Source organism: Chiloscyllium plagiosum, unplaced genomic scaffold, assembly GCF_037043375.1.
Source record: "Chiloscyllium plagiosum isolate Xiang-an unplaced genomic scaffold, Cpla_swu_hap1 HiC_scaffold_15, whole genome shotgun sequence".
NCBI lineage: Eukaryota > Metazoa > Chordata > Chondrichthyes > Orectolobiformes > Hemiscylliidae > Chiloscyllium > Chiloscyllium plagiosum.
This window is the reverse complement of record NW_028270153.1, coordinates 7,954,034-7,976,448: the sequence shown is the minus strand read 5'-3', so window position 1 is coordinate 7,976,448 and position 22,415 is coordinate 7,954,034. Positions and strand designations below refer to the sequence as shown.

Genomic DNA, 22,415 nt, shown 5'->3' with positions numbered 1-22,415 from the left:
CCAATCCTCCTACTTTCACCAATCATAAGGGTTTGGGCATCCGTATGGGACCTAACTATGCCCGCCTCTTCGTCGGGTACGTGGAACAGTCCATCTTCTGCAGTTACATCAGCACCACCCCCCACCTGTTCCTCAGGTGACTATATTGGCACTACCTCGTCCTCCCACGAGTAGGTTGAACAGTTCATCAACTTCACCAATAACTTTCACCCCAATCTCAAATTCACCTGGACCATCTCGGACACATCCCTCCCCTTCCAGGACCTCTCCACCTCCATCTCCAGCGACCAACTAACCACGGACATCTTCTACAAGCCAGACTTCCACAGCTACCTAGACTACACCTCCTCCCACCCTAAATCCTGTAAAAACACCATTCCTTCGCTTACTCCCAATTCCTCCGCCTCTGCCACATCTGTTCCCAGGACGACCAATTCCGACTTAGAAAATTCCAGATAGCCTCCTTTTCCAAGATTGCAATTTCCCTTCCCATGTGGTTGACGATGCCCTCCTGCGCATCTCGTCCACTTCCCGCACCACTGCCCTTGAATCCCACCCCTCCCAACACAACAAGGACAGAACGTGCCGGTCCTCAAATTCCACCCCACCAACTTCTGCATACATTGCATCAGATCCCATCACCAGAGATCTATTTCCCAGCCTATCCTTATCAGCATTCCGGAGAGACCATTCCCTCTGTGACTCCCTCGTCAGGTCCACACCCCCCACCAGCCAATACCCCACTACCAGCACCTTACCCTGCCACCGCAGGAAGTGCAAAACCCATGCCGATACCTTGTCCCCTCACCTCTGAAGGCCACAAAGGATCCTTCCACGTCTGACAGAAATTTACCTGTACCTCCACCAATGTCATCTACTGTATCCGTTGCACCCGATGTGATCTCCTCTATATTGGGGAAACAGGATGCCTCCTTGCGGATCATTTCAGAGAACATCTCTAGGACACCCACACCCATCAACCCCATTGCCCCATGGCTAAACACTTCAACTCCCCCTCCCACTCTGTCAAGGACATGCAGGTTCTGGGCCTCCTCCACCGCCAAACCATTACCATCCGACACCTGGAGGAAGAACACCTCATATTCCGCCATGGGATAAATATGGATTTCAACTGTTTCCTCATTTCCCCTCCCCCAACATTATCCCGATCCCAAGCCTCCAACTCAGCACCATCCTCTTGACCTGTCCATCACCTTTCCCATCTATCCGCTCCACCCCCCAAACCTATGACCTTCTCCCTCACCTTCATCTATTTGTAACATTCTCAGCTACCTTCCACCAAACCCCACCTCCCCTCCCATTTATCTCTCAGCCCTCTGGCCTGCAAGCATCAATCCTGATGAAGAGCTTCTGCCCAAAATATCAATTCTCTTGCTCCTCAGACGCTGCCTGACCAGCTGTGCTTTTCCAGCACCACACTCTCGACTCTGATCTCCAGTATCTGCAGTCCTCACTTTTTCTAGGGTAGTGTCCTAGGATCAACCATCTTTAGCTGCTTCATCAATGACCTTCCCTCCCTCATAAGCTCAGAAGTGACTTTCACTGATGATTGTACAATATTCAGCACCAATCGTGACTCCTCAGACACTGAAGCAGTCAGTGTCCAACTCAACAAAACCTGGACAATATCCCAGCTTGGGCTGATAAGTGGCAAGTAACATTCACACCACACAAATGCAAGGCTATGGCCATCCCCAACAATCTAACCACTGTCCCTTGACATTCAATGGTGTTACCATCACTGAATCCCCCACTACTAACATTCTGGGAGTTATTATTGATTAGAAACTCAATTGGAACTCACCACATAATTGCAGTGGCTACAAGAGCAGGTCAGAGGCTAGGACTTCTGCAGTGAGTAACTCATCTCCCGACTCCCGAAAGCCTGTCCACCATATACAAGGCACAAGTCAGGAGTGTGATGGAATACACCTCACTTGTCTGGATGAGTGCAGCCCTAACAACACTCAAGAAGCTTGATACCATCCAGGATAAAGCAGCCCGCTTGATTACTACTGCATCCATCCCCCTCTACCACTGACACTCAGTAGCAGCAGTGTACTATCAACAAGATGCATTGTAGGAAGTCAGTAAAGATCCTCAGACTGCACCTTCCAAACCCATGACCACTTCCATCTAGAAGGACAAGTGCAGCCAATACATGGGAACACCACCACCTTAAAGTTCCCCTCCAAGCCACTTACCTTCCTGATTTGGAAATGTATCGTCGTCCCTTCACAGTCATTGGGTTAAAATCCTGCAATTCCCTCCCTAATGGCATTGTGGGTCAACCCACAGTTGATGGACTACAGTGGTTCAAGAAGGCAGCTCACCACCACCTTCTCAAGGGCAACCAGGGGTGTGCAATAAATGCTAGTCAGCCACCAACGCTCATTTCCCACAAAAATGAAATAATAAAACAACAGCACCCTGTAATGATTCCATCCTTATTCATTAGTGCAATTCCATCTCTTTTACCTTCATGTCTGTCCTTTCTAACATCAAAAATCCTTGAACTTTCAGTGCTCAGTTCTGGTCACCATGTAGCTTTGTTTTGGTAAAGGCAATTACACCCTACTCATGTATCTCTATTTGTGCCATTAGAGCATCTAACATACTGCGAATGCTGCATGCATTCAAGTAGTGTGCCTATAATGTTATGTTTTTGACATCTTCCTGCTTTTTGAAGCATACTTGATGGTTGGGCTTATTTTTCCGTACCTGTTAACATAACTCCTTTTCAATTTACGTTGTCCCTCAGGTTGCTATCCCTCTGATAGCTAGTTTAAAGGCACCCCACAGCACGAATAAATCTCCTGCAAGGGCATCGGTCTCAATCCAGTTAAGGTATAATCCCCATCCAGTTTGTATAGGTCCTACCCCCCCCAAGAACGGATTCCAACTCCTCAGAAATCGGATGCCCACCCTTCTACACCAGTTCTCCAGCCACATATTCAACTGATCAATCCTAGAAAGTGGCATTGATAGGTCCTACTTCTTAATTTCCTTCCTAATTCCCTAAAATCTGCCTTTAGACCTCAACCCTCTTCCTACTTATACTATTGATACCAATGACCACAACCTCTTACTAATTCCCCCTCCTAAACAAAACCACCTGGTACTCGGATGCAGCGACCCTGGCAAGTTACTGCTTCCTTGACATAGAATATCTAACAGTGAAGTGCCATTCCCTACCACCTGCCATGCAAGTTAACATCTGCTATCCTGACTGTAGTCTACATAGTCGAGACTGTGTTGCTGGGAAAGAACAGCAGATCAGGCAGCATCCGAGGAGCAGGATAATCGCCATTTCGGGCATAAGCCCTTCATCAGACCCGAGGCCTTGCTCATCACAGCCGGTGACTCCAACCAGGCCAACCTCAAGGGTGTGCTACCAAAACACCATTAACACATCCCCTGTCCAAGCAAAGGGCCAAACATCCTCGACCATTGCTCCAAATCATCAAAGATGCCTACCACTCCATACCCCATCCACACTTCACCACCTACTTCAAGAAGGCCACCATCATCCTAGAACCAAAGAAAACTCATGCAGCGTGCCTCAATGACTGCTGTCCAGTGGCTCTGACCGCCTGATCCCTTGCAATTCGCTTAGTGTCGCAACAGGTCTACAGCAGATGCCTGATTAGCACTCAAGCCTGAACTTCATCACTGAAGCCTAGATGCTTAACACCAGTGGAAGTGCAACAGGGCAGTCGAGGTGGTGTTTGCGGGCTGGGAAGGAGGATGAAAGCACCTTGGCTTCATTCCAGGTGCCCTTCTTCTCAAAGGGACAGGGTGGTGTCAGCAAGAAACAACAGTGACATTGAGGCACCCTGGGTGCCCTCCAATCCATCTCCCCTGCCAGTGGCTTCATTGTCTACAACAGATCAAGCTGAGGAGATGATCTTGCATCTGTGAAGACAACTCTCAGCACCCTGCCACAGAGGATGCCCAAAGTCTTTACATTCACAAAGGCGTACTAGTCAGCAGGCTGCCTCCACTCTCGATAGGGTCCAAACCAGGCTTTTTTACAGGCAAAGGAAGAAAATCCCATTTTGAGGTCACCTTGGTTGTACAGCTGCTTAAGTGATGAAAATATATAGAACAAAAACATATTTTCACTTCTGGTATAACATTTCATGTAGTCCTACTTCCTTGTTGGTGCTTATATGGTTGCCTGAGTGATTGCATCTCAGCATTCTCTTTCCATTACTATAAGATTCTGGCTTCTCTTAGGACATCTTTGAGTGTCTCACTGCATCAGCAATATCTGTGCCTGTACCCCCTCTCATAATCCAGAAAACCACAGACTTATCATCTGGGCAGTTAAAGTTGCTGAGTTAGCATTCAGAGATGCTTTGATACAACAATCCAAAGCCAGGTTGTTGGCTTGGGACAGATCACTCCCCAAATATGAGCTGACCTCAGTACATCCCAGGCAAACCCTGGACCAACCCAGACTAAGTGGAACACACACCTACTTGACTTACCTTTCTTTCCCTTTACTAATTTTCTGGTTCCATGCCACTCAAGCAATGCCACTGTTTCCTGCTTGCGTGCTTCCATACTGGTAGGATAATTGGACTGCCCATTTATCGTTCTCACAGATCCATGCAGTTCAGCCATATTCAGCCCTATGTAATATACTCTTAAGCCAGTCATTCAGTTAGAAGTAGCCTGCCTGCCCTGTATGCAAAACATGTCCTTGAGCCATAAGATGCCACTTGTTTGCAATTTACCATTTGGGCTCTAAGGCAGCCCAGGGAGACACACTGCATTGGTCCTCTTACATGTTTAGCTGTATTTGAACAAGTGAATGCACAATAACTGTAATCATCATTTAAAACTGTGCAGAAAGTACTTGGCCTAAAGGTGGGGGAAAAATGCTGCTAGCCAGATACAAGCTAGCTTTATGCTGAAAGGTTTCTGAAGCATTAGGTTTCTTGATTGGCAAGAACCTAATTGGGAAGTCATCAATTTGTGATAGAAATGAGATTCCAATGCACGCACCGAGGCTTCTCATAATGTGTTGGCTTCAAATGCAACCTGAACGGGAGGGCACAATCTAACTCACTGAAGTTTTTCTTGATGGAACCTGAGTTTTGGCCTCTCACCACCATTATTTTCAACATAGTTAAATGGCTGTAGTAATGGCAGAGTGGAAAATTCTGTCTGTAATTATGCCACTTCATACAAATTGTAGTGAATGCAAATATTATTAAACCACTTCAAGTGGAGGGAACTACTCAACTTCAAGTGGGTATAAACATTAGTTTTTTGGTTATTTTCTACCACTGGCAAGACTATCGACCAATGTACCAGAGTGAACTCAGCATTTAACGCTATTGTATGCAATACAGGATGAAATCCATGCTAACAACAGAACAAGTCGTTATTGCACAATATACATGCATAGTGACAACAAAGGATTACACATGTGCACAAAAACTACTTCAAACATGATCCAATATTACTTACCACCATCTTTTCCGAAGAAATTGGGATGGACACCACATACAGGCCTTGTCGGTAATGCCCACATCCCATGAAGGGAAAAAATTAATCAAAAAGTAACAATCACACATGCCAATAAGTGGTGCTTAATGGTAATGTCACTGGACTTGTATGCCAGAGGACCAAGTTAACATTCTAAGGACAGGGATTTAATTCCCACCATGGGTAATGGTAGAATTTAAATTCAAATAATAAATCTGGAATTGAAAGCTAATCCTAGTAATGGTGGCCACAAAGCCATTGTTGACTATCATACAGGCCCATCAGGAATCACTAATGTCCTTTAAGGGAGGAAATATCCTGTAGGTATCTGACATGTCTAGCCAGATCTAGTGTGGTTAAATCAAGTCAGACCCACAATGTGGATGACTTTTAAGTTCCCTATTGTTGGGCATAACACACCACTTAATTGTAGCTAACCACTACAAAGTCTAAAAAGAATGAAACTGCCAAATGGTCTTTCGATCGACATGGGTATCAGAAGTGAACTTGGCAAATCAAGCCTGCTGACCCTGCAAAATTCTCCAAACTAAAATCTGAGGGTGCCTGTACCAATTGGGAGGGCTTTCCCAGTCTAGTCAGAATACCGCATAACATAGTTATATTCATCAAATCATATTTTACAGACAATGTTCTAGACATCATAGCACAGGTAAAGGCACAGTGATATATATTTGGGAGGGAAATGCTCCAGTTTACATAACTTGACTTTGGTCTGCATTAATTCTCATGGCATTAAGTCAAACATGGGCAAGAAAATCTGATGCTGATTATCACCTATTGTCCAACTATCATCTGATGAACCATTACATCTCCATGTTGGACGTCATTTGAAAGAAAACTGCAGAGTGTAAGGGCACTGAATGTGGCCGGGGGATTTTCATGTCAATGACCAAGAATGAATGAATCAGTTGGACCATTATGACTGAAATGGCTCACTTTTAAACAATATAGCTGCTACATTAGAGCTATACCAGATTATGAGGAAACCTAAAGAAAAGTACTTGATACATCCTCTGTCAGAGATGCAGTTTTCATGACAATATTGTAGGAGTAAACAACACAAAGTCAATGAGGAGACAAAGCCCAGTCTTCACAACGAGGAACCATTGTGAAGACAGGCCTTTGTCTCCTCAATGACTATGTGGTGTTTACTCCTGTAAGTAAATCATGTGATGAGGCTCCACAACTGTGCCGAATGGAACAAATTTCAAGCAGACCCAGGAATTCCAACGTGCACACCCATGAGGCACTGGAGTCCATAAGCAGCTGTAGAAATATATTCAGTCACAACTTGCAACTTCAGTGACTGGGATCTCCCCCATTCTATTATCATCAAGATGAGGAATTAACTCTGGTTCAATGAAGAATGCAAGTGAAGAGTGATGAAGAATCAGCAACATGGAGAGTTAAGCGATTCCACAATCTGTGGATCAGATCTAAGCTCTGCAGTGCTGGCACATTTAATTGTAAATGGTGGCACACCATTAACTAATGAGAAAATGTTTCTGCAAATACCCAAATACTCAATAATATGACAGCTCAGCACACCGGTGTAAAAAGACAAGACTGAAGCACTTACACCCATCTTTAGCCAGAAGTGCTGAGTGGTTATTTCAGTTATCTCCTCTGGAGGTCCTCATCATGAATCATCAGTTTTCAATGTTTTTGATTCACTCCACGTAACATCACGATGTGGCTGAAAGTCATGGACCATAACAATATTCTGACAATGGCTTTTGTGCGAGAACAAGCCATGCCCATAGACAAGCTGTTCCTGTCGAGCTACAACACTGGCATCCATCCAGCAATGTTGAAAACTGCCAAGGAATATACTGTGCACAAGAAGCACAACAAATCCAACCCACCTCATCAATCGACTCAAATAATCAGAAAAAAGTGTTAGAAGGAGTCATCAACAGTGCTAACAAATAGTATTGCTCTACCATAACCATACAATGATGCTCAGCATGGTCTGCCAAGGCCACTCAGCTCCTAGCCTCAATACTGCCTTCATCCAGGCATGGACAAAAGAGTTGAACTCCAAAAGAGATGAGGTGACTGACTCTCTTTATAAGTCATAATCATCTCAACCACAGGACATCACTGCTGTTATGACATGAGATAAACCCTCTGGTAATTTAAACCCGATACACAAAGAAGCACACTTCACGTCGTAATCTATTAAATTTCCAGAGGCAAAGAACTATTCGAGATTGCACTACTTAAAGTAAGAATTAACGGTTTAATTCTTTAAATCCAACAGAGAACATTAGACCTACTATTTACAACTCCTTTCTCTTAAACCTATCTTTTACCTCCCACTCTACAATACTGGTCCAATAACAAAACTCCCCATTAAGATTATTAAAAAAGTTTCAAAACCAGTCAGCTTTGTCGATTCTCCTTTGTAGATTTTCCTCAAGGTCGGCTTCGGTGTTCTGCTGCACAAATTTCTTATGGACAGGTACCTTTGAGAGCTATTCGGCAAACAGTCTATATTTGGGTTTTCTTAGCAGTTATAGAAAATAGAACATAGAACATTACAGCGCAGTACAGCCCTTCAGCCCTCGATGTTGCACTGACCTGTCATACCAATCTGAAGCCCATCTAACCTACACTATTCCATGTGCGTCCATATGCTTGTCCAATGACGACTTAAATGTACTTAAAGCTGGCAAATCTACAATCGTTGCAGGCAAAACATTCCATACACTTACTACTCTCCGAGTAAAGAAACTACCTCTGACATCTGTCCTATATCTATCACCCCTCAATTTAGAGCTATGCCCCCTAGTGCTCACCATCAGCATACTTGGAAAAAGGGTGGACAGAGAGAGCCTATCTAACCCTCTGATTATCTTATATGTCTCTATTAAGTCACCTCTCAACCTTCTTCTCTCTAACGAAAACAGCCTCAAGTCCCTCAGCCTTTCCTCGTAAGACCTTCCCTTCCATACCAGGCAACATCCTAGTAAATTTCCTCTGTACCCTTTCCAAAGCTTCCACATCCTTCTTATAATGCGGTGACCAGAACTGTACACAATACGCCAAGTGCGGCCGCACCAGTGTTTTGTACAGCTGCAGCATAACCTCATGGTTCCGGAACTCGATCCCTGTATTAATAAAAGCGAAAACACTGTATGCCTTAGCAACCCTGTCAACCTGGTTGGCAACTTTCAAGGATCTGTATACATGGACACAGAGATCTCTCCGCTCATCTACACTACAAAGAATCTTACCATTAGCCCAGTACTTTGCATTCCAGTTACTCCTACCAAAGTGAATCACCTCACACTTGTCCGCATTAAACTCCATTTGCCACCTCCCAGCACATCTCTGCAGCTTATCTATGTCTCTCTGTAACCTACAACATCCTTCGTCACTATCCACAACTCCACCGAACTTAGTGTCGTCTGTAAATTTACTAACCCACCCTTCTACGCCCTCATCCAGGTCGTTTATAAAAATGACGAAAGGCAGTGGACCCAACACCGGCCTTTGTGGTACACCAGTGGTAACCGGACTTCGGGATGAACATTTCCCATCAACCACCACCCTCTGTCTTCTTTCAGCAAGCCAATTACTGATCCAAACTACTACATCTCCCACAATCCCCATTCCTCCGCATTTTGTACAATAGCCTACTGTGAGGAACCTTATCGAATGCCTTGCTGAAATTCATATACACCACATCAACCGGTTTACTCTCATCTACCTGTTTGGTCACATTCTCAAAGAACTCAATAATGTTTGTGAGGCACGACCTACCCTTCACAAAACTGTGCTGACTATCCCTAATCAAATTATTCTTTTCTAGATGATTATAAATCCTATCTCTTATAACCTTTCCCAATACTTTACCAACAACTGAAGTAAGGCCCACTGGTCTATAATTACCAGGGTTGTCTCTACTCCCCTTCTTGAACAGGGGAACCACATTTGCTATCCTCCAGTCTTCTGGCACAATCCTGTAGACAATGACAATTTAAAGATCAATGCCAAAGGCTCGGCAATCTCCTCCCTGGCTTCCCAGAGGATCCTAGGATAAATCCCATCCGGCCCAGGGGACTTATCTATTTTCACACTCTGCTGGATTTCCAATACCTCTTCCTTGCGAACCTCAATCCCACCTAGTCTCGTAGCCTGTATTTCAGTATTCTCCTCGACAACATTGTCGTTATCTAGAGTGAATATTGTCAAAAAATATTTATTTAGTGCTTCCCCTATCTTCTCTGACTCCACACACAACTTCCCACTACTATCCTTGATTGGCCCTAATCTTACTCTCGTCATTCTTTTATTCCTTTAATAGCTATAGAAAGCCTTAGGGTTTACCCTGATCCTATCCGCCAACAACTTCTCATGTCTCCTCCTGACTCTTCTGCGCTCTCTCTTTAGGTCTTTCCTGGCTACCTTGTAACCCTCAAGCGCCCTAAATGAGCCTTCACATCTCATCCGAACATAAGCCTTCTTCTTCCTCTTGACCAGAGATTCCACTTCCTTCGTAAACCACGGCTCCCGCGCTCTACAGCTTCCTCCCTGCCTGGCAGGTACATACTTATTTGGACACACAGGAGCTTTTCCTTGAATAAGCTCCACATTTCTGATGTGCCTATCCCCTGCAGTTTCCTTCCCCATCCTATGCTTCCTAAATCTTGCCTAATCGCATTGCAATTGCCTTTCCCCCAACTGTAACTCTTGCCCAGTGGTATACACCTATCCCTTTCTATCACTAAAGTAAACATAACAGAATTGTGATCGCTATCACCAAAGTGCTCACCTACTTCCAAGTCTAACACCTGGCCGGGTCATTACCCAGTACCAAATCTAATGTACCTTCGCCCCTTGGTTGGCCTGTCTACATACTGAGTCAGGAAGCCCTCCTGCACACACTGGACAAAAACTGACCCATCTATAGTACTCATACTATAGTGTTCCCAGTCAATATTTGGAAAGTTGAAGTCCCCCATGACAACTACCCTGTCTCTCTCACTCCTTTCGAGAATCATCTTTGCTATCCTTTCCTCTACATCTCTGGAACTATTCGGAGACCTATTGAAAACTCCCAACAGGGTGACCTCTCCTTTCCTGTTTCTAACCTCAGCCCATACTACTCAGTTGATGAGTCCCCAAATATCCTTTCTGCAACTGTAATACTGTCCTTGACCAACAATGCCACACCTCCCCCTCTTTTACCATCTTCTCTGTTCTTACTGAAACATCTAAATCCTGGAACCTGCAACAACCATTCCTGTCCCTGCTCTATCCATGTCTCCAAAATGGTCACAACATCGAAGTCCCAGGTACCAACCCATGCTGCAAGTTCACCCACCTTATTCCGGATGCTCCTGGCATTGAAGTAGACACACTTCAAACCAACTTCTTGCTTTCCGGTGCCATCTTGCGTCCCTGAAACTTGATTTCGGAGCTCTCCACTCTTAACCTTTTCTATACTGGAACTACAATTTTGGTTCCCATCCCCCTGCTGGATTAGTTTAAACCCACCCCAATAGCCTTGGCGAATCTCCCCTCCCCCCCCAGGATATTGATACTCCTCTGGTCCAGATGAAGACTATCCTGCTTGTAGATGTCCCACCTACCCCAGAAAGAGCCCTAATTATCCAAGAATCCAAAACCCTCCCTCCTGCACCATCCCTGTAGCCACATATTCAACTCCTCTCTCTCCCTATTCCGTGCCTCACTAGCACGTGGCACAAGCAACAAACCAGAGACAACAACTCTGTTCGTCCTAGCTCTAAGTTTCCATCTGCTCGAACTGCTGAAAATGTCCAGTTTTATACCCCAAAACATCGGATCATTTAGTTGGGTTGATGTCATCAAAACATTAAATTCAAATTCGATTGGACTTTGGTATCTGTGGCATTATTTAAACTGATTGGCTGAATTTGAATTTGTTTTTGTTCCATTTCAACACAAGGATGCCACCTTTCTACAGCTCCCTGGGATTCAGGATGATATGCACTTGATTTAAAGTGCTGTATACTGAAGCTATCCGTGACCTCCTCAAACAGCTTAGCAGTAAAATTAGACTCTTGGTCTGATTGAATCTCTCTGGGTAGCCTATACATGTGAAGAAAGCTATTAACTCCTCTAACTCCTCTGCTGTAATACTCCATAACGGAATTGCCTCCGGAAATCTGGTAGACACATCCATTATGGTTAACAAGTACTGGTTCCCACTTTTAGTTTTCAGGAGGAAACCTACACTCAAATTATAACCCGCATGAAAGGTTCTTCAAATACGGGAATTGGCAACAAAGGTGTTGATTTTACCGCTGTGGCTTACCTACCATTTGGCATGTATGACACATACGGCAAAAGTTAACCACATCCTTGTGCATTCCAGGCCAGTAAAAAGGTTTTTGTACCTTAGCCTGAGTCCTTTGTACACCGAGGTGACCTCCAACAGATGGTTCATGTCCTACATATAACATCTCCTGTCTGTATGCTATCGGCAACACAATCTGGTGCACTTTGGCCCATTTCTCCTCTTCACTAACCAGTCGTGGACTCCATTTCCATCTTAGAATTCTATGTTTCAGGTACTAGCCCTCAGGAATATTTTCTGCCTCCTTTTCAGAGTACGCATCCACATATATATATATAATCGTCTTGTCTTTCTGTTGCAAGTCTCTTAGCCCTTCAGGACTAACCACTGCTGTCACAACTTCTCAAATTCAAATTCACTCTTTTTGCTCAGCTAAGAAACTTCTCTTTCTTTTTCCTCTCTTTCTCTCCTCTCTCCCTTTGCTCCGCTAAGAACCTTCTCTCTCTTTTTCTTCTTTCTCTCCTCTCTCTCTCCCTCCCTTTCTTCTCTCTCTGTTTATCTTCTAACTCCATTGTCCTCAATTGTAATTTAAATTTTTCTAACTCTACTGTGCTTGTCTGTTTCTCTGACACACCTAAGTCTTTGAGTAATTCCCTTACAATTTCAGCTTTACTTTTGTCCTTGGTTAAACCCAAATCTAACCTCTTTGCTAATTCTAAGAGTATGGTCTTGTCTTTCTTTCTAAACTTTCTTGGCAAATTTGGGACTCATCTTCAAACCCCAGAACCTCTTTAGCAATTTTAAGAGCCATTTCTCTCACTTTTAATTAATCAACTACAAGTAAATGAAATTAAACAAATTGCCTCCTATATTTTAGTTAAAGATCTAGAACACCAACCGGCAAATGTTTAAATCTACTGGGCTTTTTTTGTACCCCAAATTGTCCCCCAAATTTATTCAAATCTGTCCAAATCTCAGATTGGATCTGTCTAAAAGCTTTATCAGTAGTATTCCCTCCATCATAAGATCATAAGTTGGGAAGCTCACTGATGATTGTGCAATGTTCAGCACTATTCATGACTCCTCAGATACTGAAATAGTTCATTTCCAAATGTAGGACGATCTGGACAACATTCAGTCTTAGGTTAATACATGGCAAGTATGATTCACAGCACACAATGACCATCTTCAACAAGAAAGAACTGAATCATCTCCTTTTGACATCCACCAGCATTATCACTGCCAAATCCTTTACCATCATTATTCTAAACATTACCATTGACCAGCAAATGCTGAGATTACAAGAGCAAGTAGGAGACTTGAAATTTTTTAGCTGATTCCCCTTTACGAAAAAAACAAAAAATGCTGTGCACTAGGCCTTTCTATCTTAACCCACCAAAGGATGCAGGAGTAAGGAATGATAAGTATACTAAACTTATAAGTACACTAAGACATCTGTAATAAATCTGAGAATTGTAAATAAAAAGGACACCATTACAGCCCATTGTGACTCTCCCATTAACAACAGATATTAACAACTTTGTAGAAATACAATTGAAGGTGTGGAATAAGTTCAATGAAGATAGACTCTCTTTCTGTTGCATCTTCTTATTCTTTTTATTCTTAAATTATTAAAAATGGCACCAACTCTGACAACAGTTGAAGTTTCTCACTGTATCATTCACCGTAAAATGCAAGTGACAATAAATTAATCAAATTCAAGTTCCAGATCTCAAACTCCATAGACTTGGAAACTAGATTTGATCAATCTACAATAACATATTATAAAGTGCCAAAAGTAATTGTGGATAGGTAAAGAAGAAATGGACAGGGACCAGACTAGCAGCATCCACTAAATTCCTAATGTCTGGGGGAACTGTCAAGGAAGAATTTAGGGATGTCAGAGAAAATATGAACAAAGCAGTGGCAAGTCAGTTACTAATTATGTGCACAAAATAAATTCTTTAAGCACAGATGAGATGCTTCACAAAATCCTAGTGGACAGTTGTAAATTGCCAACTCCCTTGGGATTGGCAATCCAATGCAATCAACTCACTGTAAATGGCTGGGGGCTATATTCTGATTTAATTTTTTATATATAAAATATCCAAAACTTCCTTTATAATGAATGATTACCCTTCAGCCTGGGAAGGACCAACATGTAGTTCCACTTTTTTTGAGCGTCTGAATTTCCCTCATGCAGGGAGAAGGGCATTCATTAAGGCTAAGGTTTCAAAGAAAATTCAGCAAGTCTTGCAACAACATTTAAGATGATCAAAAATAAATTTTTGAGAGATGGCAGAAAGAGTGGAAAGATCCAGATAAAATTATAGGTAAAGATGGAAATGTAGTAATTATACAGCATGGTAATAAAACTGTTGGAGTGCATTCCTCATGATTAATGGGCATTGATTACACACTGACGGATCTGAACAAGTCATAGAAGGTGAAGATGCACCATGAACCTGAGGCCCAGATGTTGGCACATGAAGGGCTGACTAAATATGTGCAATGTGGTAGAGATATAGACAAAAGATTTTTGTCTCAAGGATAACAGATGAATGTGCCACCATGATATGTATGCCAGAAGGAAAGTCATGTCAGAGAAAATAAGGAGAGTTACCAAGTGACACAAACTTTGGCTAAATGTGCAACTTGAGAGCAAGGAAAAAAGATCGGAAAACTGGGCTGAAGACGTGGAAGGTCACAAAAAAAGTTCAAAAGCGGATCTAGAATTGAATGCGGCCAAGGGAAAGACTGCAAACTTGTGAAAGGAATTCTAATCATAGCAGGTGGAGACCTTGTAGAAGTAATGTAATTAATGTTTTTACATCCCTGCTTCTGTATTTTAATCTTATTGCTGTGAAGGGCAACATGCCATTTGCTTTCTTCACCAACTGCTGCACCTGCATGCTTTCTTACAGCAACTGGTATACAAGGATACCCAATTCTCACTGCACCGCCCCCTTCCCAATCTAAAATCTGCCTTCCTGGTTTTGCTACCGAAAAAGATATCCTCACATTTATCCATCTGACAGTATTTGTCAACAGATTTGTCCACTGACCCAACTTGTCCAAATCATACTGAAGCCTCTCTACTGACTCCAGCTTACACTCCTTCCTATTTCACCTCATCTGCAAACTTGGAGATGTTACATTTAATTTTATTTTGTTCAAAGCTGTTTATATTGTTTTCTAAAGTTTTTTTTAAATGGGGAATGTGTAATAGAGCAAGTAATTGATTGATTAATTGATGAGGTAGATATAGATGGGAAACAGGAGAGCCCGCCAGTGGCACAGTGGTAATGCATGAGGTGCAAAACCTACACCCACACCTCCCACTCACCTCCATCCAAGGCCCCAAAGGATCTTTTCACATCCCTCAGACATTTTCCTGCACATCCAAACACCTCATCTACTGTGTCTGATGCTCTTGATGTAGTCTCCTCTACATTGGGGAGACAGGACATCCACTCATGGAACACTTTAGGGAACATCTCTGGGACATATGCACCAAACAACCGCCCTGCGGCTGACCACTTTAACTCCCCCTCCCACTCTGCCAAGGACCTGCAAGAACCGGGTCTCCTCCACCACCAAATCCAAACCACTCGATGGCTGGAAGAAGAACACCTCATCTTCTAGCATGGGAACCTCCAACCACACAACATCAACTTTGACTTCACCAGTTTTCTTATCTCCCCTCCCACCACCTCATCCCAGATCCAACCCTCCAACTCGGCACTGCCCTCTTGAACTGTCCTACCTGCTCATCTTCCTTCCCACCTATCTCCTACATCCTCCCTCCGACCTATCACTATCACCCCCACCTGCATCTACCTATCGTCTTCCCAGCTGCCTTCCCCCACCACCACCTCACCTTTCTCCTTTTTCTCTCAGCCCCCTTCTCTGCTCCCACCCAACAATCTTGATGAAAGGCTTATGCTCAAAACGTCACCTCCCCTGCTCCTTGGATGCTGCCTCACTAGCTGTGCTTTTCCAGCGCCACATGTTTTGACTCTGCCTTCAACATCAGGCAGCTGAACTGGAGTCTATGGGTATGGGGGGGGGGGGGGGGGGGGGGGGGGCTCCACCTGTTGGCATCACAACTACTACAAAGGATGATGACTCTGGTTGTTGAAAGTCAATTATTTCAATCTCAGGACATCAGTGCAAGTATCCCTCAAATGTCCTCGCCCAACCATCTTTAACTATCCTATCAATGGCCTTTCCTCTGTCATAAAGTGAGAAGTGAGCCTGTTCACTGGAGATTTTACATGTTCTGCATGTTTCACAATTCTTCAGATACTTAAGGAGTCCATGTAAATATGCAGCAAAACCTGGACAACATCCTGGCTTGAGCTGATAAATACCATGTAATATGCATACCATGCAAGTGCCAGGCAATGACCAGCTCCAGCAAGAGACAATCTAATCATCTTCTCTTGATAAAAAGAAAACTGCAAATACTGGAAATCAGAAACAGAAACTGTTGGAAAAAACTCTGCAGGTCTGGCAGCATGTGTAAGAAAACAGAATTAACGTTTCAAGTCCAGAGACCCTTCTTCAAAATTGATCATTTCTAGGAGAAGGTAGGTATATTTACTGAACATATTTGGGAGGGGGGGTGGAGAAGAGTGAATGATAAGTAGAGATGAAATTCAGAGAGAGAAAACAACAGTTGGGCAGAGGAATGGGTAAAGATCAACCTGGGAGAATCAGTAACTGCTAATGGGACCATTAGCAGCTGACAATGGGTTGTTTGTAGAAGTAGCCCATGTGATGACAAGGCCTGGTAGGAGGGGGTTGGGCTAAAGACAAAGAAGAAGATGCTCAGATCCTAAAATTATTGAACTTGATAATGAGTCTTGAAGGTTGCAGTGTCACCAAGTGGAAAATGAGATGCTGTTCTTCCAGACTGCTGAGCTTCACTAGAGGTCTGTAGCAAGCCTGAGACAGAGATGTTAGCCAAGGAACACAGTGGTGAATTGAACTTTGAGCCAACAAAAAGCTTAGGATAAAAGCAAATTACTGCGAATGCTGGAATCTGAAACCAAAAGAAAAAATGCTGGAAAATCTCAGCAGGTCCTGCAGCATCTGTAAGGAGAGAAAAAAGCTGAAGACTCGAGTCTAACTGACCCTTTGTCAAAGCTTTGACAAAGGGTCAGTTAGACTTGAAATGTCAGCTCTTTTCTCTCCTTACATATGCTGCCAGACCTGCTGGGATTTTCCAGCATTTTCTCTTTTGGTAACAAAAAGCTAAGTGTCATTTTTGCGCACAAAACATAAGTGTTCTACAAAGTGGACACCCAGTCAGCATTTTGGCTCCCTAGTGTAGGACAGACCAAATCATGAGCTGCAAATAGAAGAGATTGAGTGAAGTGCAGGTAAATTATTGCTTCACCTAGAAGATGTGTCTGGGGCCTTGAGAAACAAATGGGCAGGTGTTACACTGCATGGATTTAGGGGATGTGAGGTGGTGTTTGGAGTGGAGGAGTGGTCTGGGGCGGCACGGTGGCTCAGTGGTTAGCACTGCTGCCTCACAGCGCCAGGGTCCCAGGTTCAATTCCAGCCTCAGGCGACTATCTGCGTGGAGTTTGCACATTCTCCCCCTGTCTGCGTGGATTTCCTCCAGGTGCTCCAGGTTTCTCCCACAGTCACAAAGATGTGCAGGTTAGGTGAATTGGCCATGCTAAATTGCCCGTAGTGTTAGGTGCATTAGTTAGGGGAATGGGACTGGGTGGGTTGCTCTTCGGAGGATCGGTGTGGACTTGTTTGGCCGAAGGGCCTGTTTCCACACTGTAGGGAATCTAATCTAAATTATCCTGGAGGGGATGTTCCCCACAGAGGAGACAAGATAGAGCACAGGAATCTAAGTCTGGTGGTGGCATCCCATTAGAGGTGGCAGAAATGGCAACTAATGCCCCTTTGGATGTGGATACTGCGAGGGTGAGTGAAGATCGGGGTACCCTTTTGCTGTTATAGGAGGGAAGAGAAGGGGTGAGGGCCAAAGTACAGGAGGTTAGTCTGGATTTGTAAGGGAATTTGGTGGCCAGCCTATCCTCGAAAATGGAAACAGATGTCAAGGACCAGAATGGAGGAGTCACAGATGGACCAGGTGACGGTGAAAGCAGGATGGAAAGTGGAAGCAAAACTGATTAATTTTCCAATTCTGGAAAAGAGAGGGAAGCAGTACTTATAGATTAGATTTTTTTAGATTTTTTTTAGATTACATTACAGTGTGGAAACAGGCCCTTCGGCCCAACAAGTCCACACCGACCCGCCGAAGCGCAACCCACCCATACCCCTGCATTCACCCCTTACCTAAGGCTACGGACAATTTAGCATGGCCAATTCACCTAACCTGCACATCTTTGGACTGTGGGAGGAAACCGGAGCACCCGGAGGAAACCCACGCAGACACGGGGAGAACGTGCAAACTCCACACAGTCAGTTGCCTGAGGCGGGAACTGAACCCGGGTCTCAGGCGCTGTGAGGCAGCAGTGCTAACCACTGTGCCACCGTGCCGCCCACAAATATGATGTCATAATTGTAGTGAAGGAAGAGTTGTAGTACCAGAACAAGCAACGTTCCATATACCCAACAAAGAGACGGGTGGGTACCCATGACCATATTTTGACCTGAAGAGAATGAGAGGAGTTAAAAGAGAAGTTGTTCAAAGTGAGGGCTAGTTCAGCTGGGTGGTGGAAGATGGTGTGGTGGATAGGGACGGTACAGGCCCTTTTTCCAGGAAGTAATAGATAGCCCTGCGACCATCCTGATGGGGGAATGTACATGTAAATGGATTGTACGTCCATGGAGAAGAGGTGGCAGCTGGAACCTGAAACTGGAAATTCTGAAACTGAAAGCATAGAAGAATCGTGGCTAGAAGTGGGAAGGGGCTGGACAAGGGGGGAAGAAATTCATTCTGGATTAGTGGTGCTGGAAGTGCACAGCAGTTCAGGCAGCATCCAAGGAGCTTCGAAATCGACGTTTCGGGCAAAAGCCCTTCATCAGGAATACAGGCAGTGAGCCTGGAGCGTGAAGAGATAAGCTAGAGGAGGGTGGGGGTGGGGAGAAAGTAGCATACAGTACAATGGGTGAGTGGGGGAGGGGATGAAGGTGATAGGTCAGGGAGGAGACGGTGAAGTGGATAGGTGGAAAAGGAGATAGGCAGGTAGGACAAGTCCGGACAAGTCATGGGGACAGTGCTGAGCTGCAAGTTTAGAACTGGGGTGAGGTGGGGGAAGGGGAAATGAGGAAACTGTTGAAGTCCACATTGATGCCCTGGGGTTGAAGTGTTCCGAGACGGAAGATGAGGCATTCTTCCTCCAGGCGTCTGGTGGTGAGGGAGCGGCGGTGAAGGAGGCCCAGGACCTCCATGTCCTCGGCAGAGTGGGAGGGGGAATTGAAATGTTGGGTCACGGGGCGGTGTGGTTGATTGGTGCGGGTGTCCTGGAGATGTTCCCTAAAGCGCTCTGCTAGGAGGCGCCCAGTCTCCCCAATGTAGAGGAGACTGCATCGGGAGCAACAGATACAATAAATGATATTAGTGGATGTGCAGGTAAAACTTTAATGGATGTGGAAGGCTCCTTTAGGGCCTTGGATAGAGGTAAGGGAGGAGGTGTGGGCGCAGGTTTTACAGTTCCTGCAGTGGCAGGGGAAAGTGCCAGGATGGGAGGGTGGGTTGTAGGGGGGCATGGACCTGACCAGGTAGTCACGGAGGGAACGGTCTTTGCGGAAGGCTGAAAGGGGTGGGGAAGGAATTAGATCCCTGGTGGTGGGCTCTGTTTGGAGGTGGCGGAAATATCGGCGGTGATTTGGTTTATGCGAAGGTTGGTAGAGTGGAAGGTTAGCACCAGGGGCGTTCTGTCCTTGTTACGGTTGGAGGGGTGGGGTCTGAAGGCGGAGGTGCGGGATATAGACGAGATGCGTTGGAGAGCATCTTTAACCACGTGGGAAGGGAAATTGCGGTCTCTAAAGAAGGAGGCCATCTGGTGTGTTCTGTGGTGGAACTGGTCCTCCTGGGAGCAGATCCGGCGGAGCTGGAGGAATTGGGAATTCGAGACCTCCAAAACCTCCAAAGTCTTGTAAAAAGGAGATGCTGAGAGTAACTGACCAAAATTTATAATTTGAGTGATACAGCATGATTAGAAGAGGAGGAAATCTGAAGATGAGATGCCTCGGCTAGAATTAAAATCTTGACTTAGAAGAACAAGAGTGAGAAAGGCTTGAACAGGAAGAAAAAGAGAAAAGCATAAACAGAAGAGACTGAAAACAAAAGAGCAATGGAAAGGGTTAACAAGAAAGGAAAAGAGAATTGTAAATAAGCAATCTTTAAATGGAAATAGAGGAGTGAGTAAGAGAGTAATGGAAATAAAATGGAGTTAAAATAGTTTGCACTGAAAAAAGATCAGAAAATTAGAAATCAGAGCCCAGTCATCATATGTAAATAAATAATTAAGGGTCAAATAAGTTTACTAAAAGCTCAAGTGGTCTTAATATAACTGCCTGTGACACAATACAGTTGGTGAGTGGGAGTGGACAGTCTTTTTTTTATTTGTTTAGAAGAAAATAGGGTACCACTTTCAAAGGGTGTCCTAGGTACATTAAAGTTTCCAAGCCCTCCCCATCCAAAGTTTATGGATTCACAAAGTTTTCAACCCTGGGCTGCTGCCAGTCCCAGCAGTGTCTACTATGCTCACTGGGGAATGGAAGTCGCACTTCCCATAAATTTAGCCTGCCTGCAGTGTGATATGGCTGTGGGGCAGGCTTGATTGGAGTTTGTCAAGTGGATGCTGACCTTTCTTCTGGGTGTACAAGCCATCCACTCACTTCCTCCCCCTCTAACATTATTCCTGGGTCTGTAATAAGCCTTCCTGTCTCATTTCTTTCTGAAATTCCAAAACAGAAGGGTTCCACTAAAATTTGGAGGGGACAGTCATGGAAGTCCTGGAAACACCCAATAAATGTATGCCAGCTGCAGGTAGTTTCTATTTGTTTTTCCCTTGGGTTTAACTGACTATCGTTGGTAAGTTTCAACTCCGTCACATTAAAAGCTGGGAAAGTGGTTCAGCCTCAGGAAAGGAATCTGGAGTCAGGAAATCAGAGCAGAACCATTCTCCTGTAAAGGTAGAACATCCTTGGACCACCAGCATGTTCCCCTAGGAGAACATCAGAACTCAATAACAGTGATTGATTTTGTCAGAGGATAGTTTCATAAACAATAAACAATACCATTTTCCAAAAAAACATCAGTGATTAAAAAAATGCTACCTAGTAAAATAATGTTTCATAGATAAAGGAGAATGAAACTAACCAGTTGCATCGACTGGCTGCAAGGCAAAGCCCTCCTCTTCATTGAGCAGCAGAGTTGTTTGGTCACATACAGTTTTATCTTCGTGAAGTAGAGTATCAGGAACATGTGACTCACCTGTTAAAATAATGAAATGCAAAAATAAATCATAAGTGACTTAGCCTTCTCTTGTGTCCAAGGAAGTGGAATCACAACACACTTATTAATGATTTTAGTAACTGCATATTGTTCATGGGTGTTATGCTGATGTATTGTCTGAAATTCAAAATATCTTTCAGGCTTCCAGAGGCCACCTTTATTAAGTCAACTGATGGTGGGATATCTTACAATGCTGACGTTACAATCTTTATGCTTCAAGAAATAGTCAAGTTCTGTAATAACCAATACCAAGAGTAGCACGTTGAGCAGTCAGGTTTGAGCTGTGACACAGTAAATATATTGCCACTGTTGTGTGACATGATCCTCAGCCATTGTCTTTTTTAAGATTAGATTAGATTCCCTAGTGTGGAAACAGGCCCTTCGGCCCAACAAGTCCAAAGGATAGTTGCCTGATAGCATAGTAGCAGGCTTGAATATAAAACTTATCATTAAAATCCAGGCTGATGTTCACTAACATGCATTTGTTTGAGGAATTCGGGTCTGGATTTTCATTGTTGCAAATTGCCCGTAGTGTTAGGTCCATTCCACTACATTCACCCCTGACTAATGCACCTAACACTACGGGCAATTTACAACAATGAAAATCCAGGCCCGAATTCCTCAAACAAATGCATGTTAGTGAACATCAGCCTGGATTTTAATGATAAGTTTTATATTCAAGCCTGCTACTATGCTACTATTTGAATGTAAAGAGAAGAATCCTTTGATTCTTCTCTTTACATTCAAATAAGATAAATACAAGAAATCTCATAAGGGAAATCTGTGTGAATACAATTTACATGGACTGAACATGTCACTCAAACTTCAAAGAAGTGTATTGAAATAAACAGGTAAATCAAATTAATAACCATTATAAGAAAATAAGCGCAACAAATTTTCTGATAGGTTGTCCAGTCACAGCAAGGCACCATTAATGACATGGAGATTTTCCCTCACTTACTCAAAAATACAGTTTTAGATAAAATGAAGCCACAGACTTAAGCAACTTAAATTGCCCAATTTATTCAAAATGAATTAATAAGATTCTGGATTTGGGTGTGATATTTTAGGGCTATTAAAAAATAGAGATGGAAATGTGTTGCTGGAAAAGCGCAGCAGGTCAGGCAGCAT

The 22,415-nt window shown here is 43.9% G+C and overlaps 1 protein-coding gene and 1 long non-coding RNA gene across 2 annotated transcripts in view; one reads left to right on the top strand and one right to left on the bottom strand.

The window, feature by feature from the left end:
* The window catches only part of LOC122559883 (double-strand-break repair protein rad21 homolog), a 151,539-nt gene that overhangs the window by 79,588 nt on the left and 49,536 nt on the right, over positions 1-22,415 (bottom strand). The window contains exon 8 of the mRNA XM_043709990.2: positions 21,150-21,263. Coding sequence (XP_043565925.2) covers positions 21,150-21,263 — 114 coding nt within the window. The remainder of the gene's footprint in view (positions 1-21,149; positions 21,264-22,415) is intronic.
* Positions 1-22,415, top strand: part of LOC148147606 (uncharacterized) — a 138,109-nt gene that overhangs the window by 108,652 nt on the left and 7,042 nt on the right. The window lies entirely within an intron of this gene.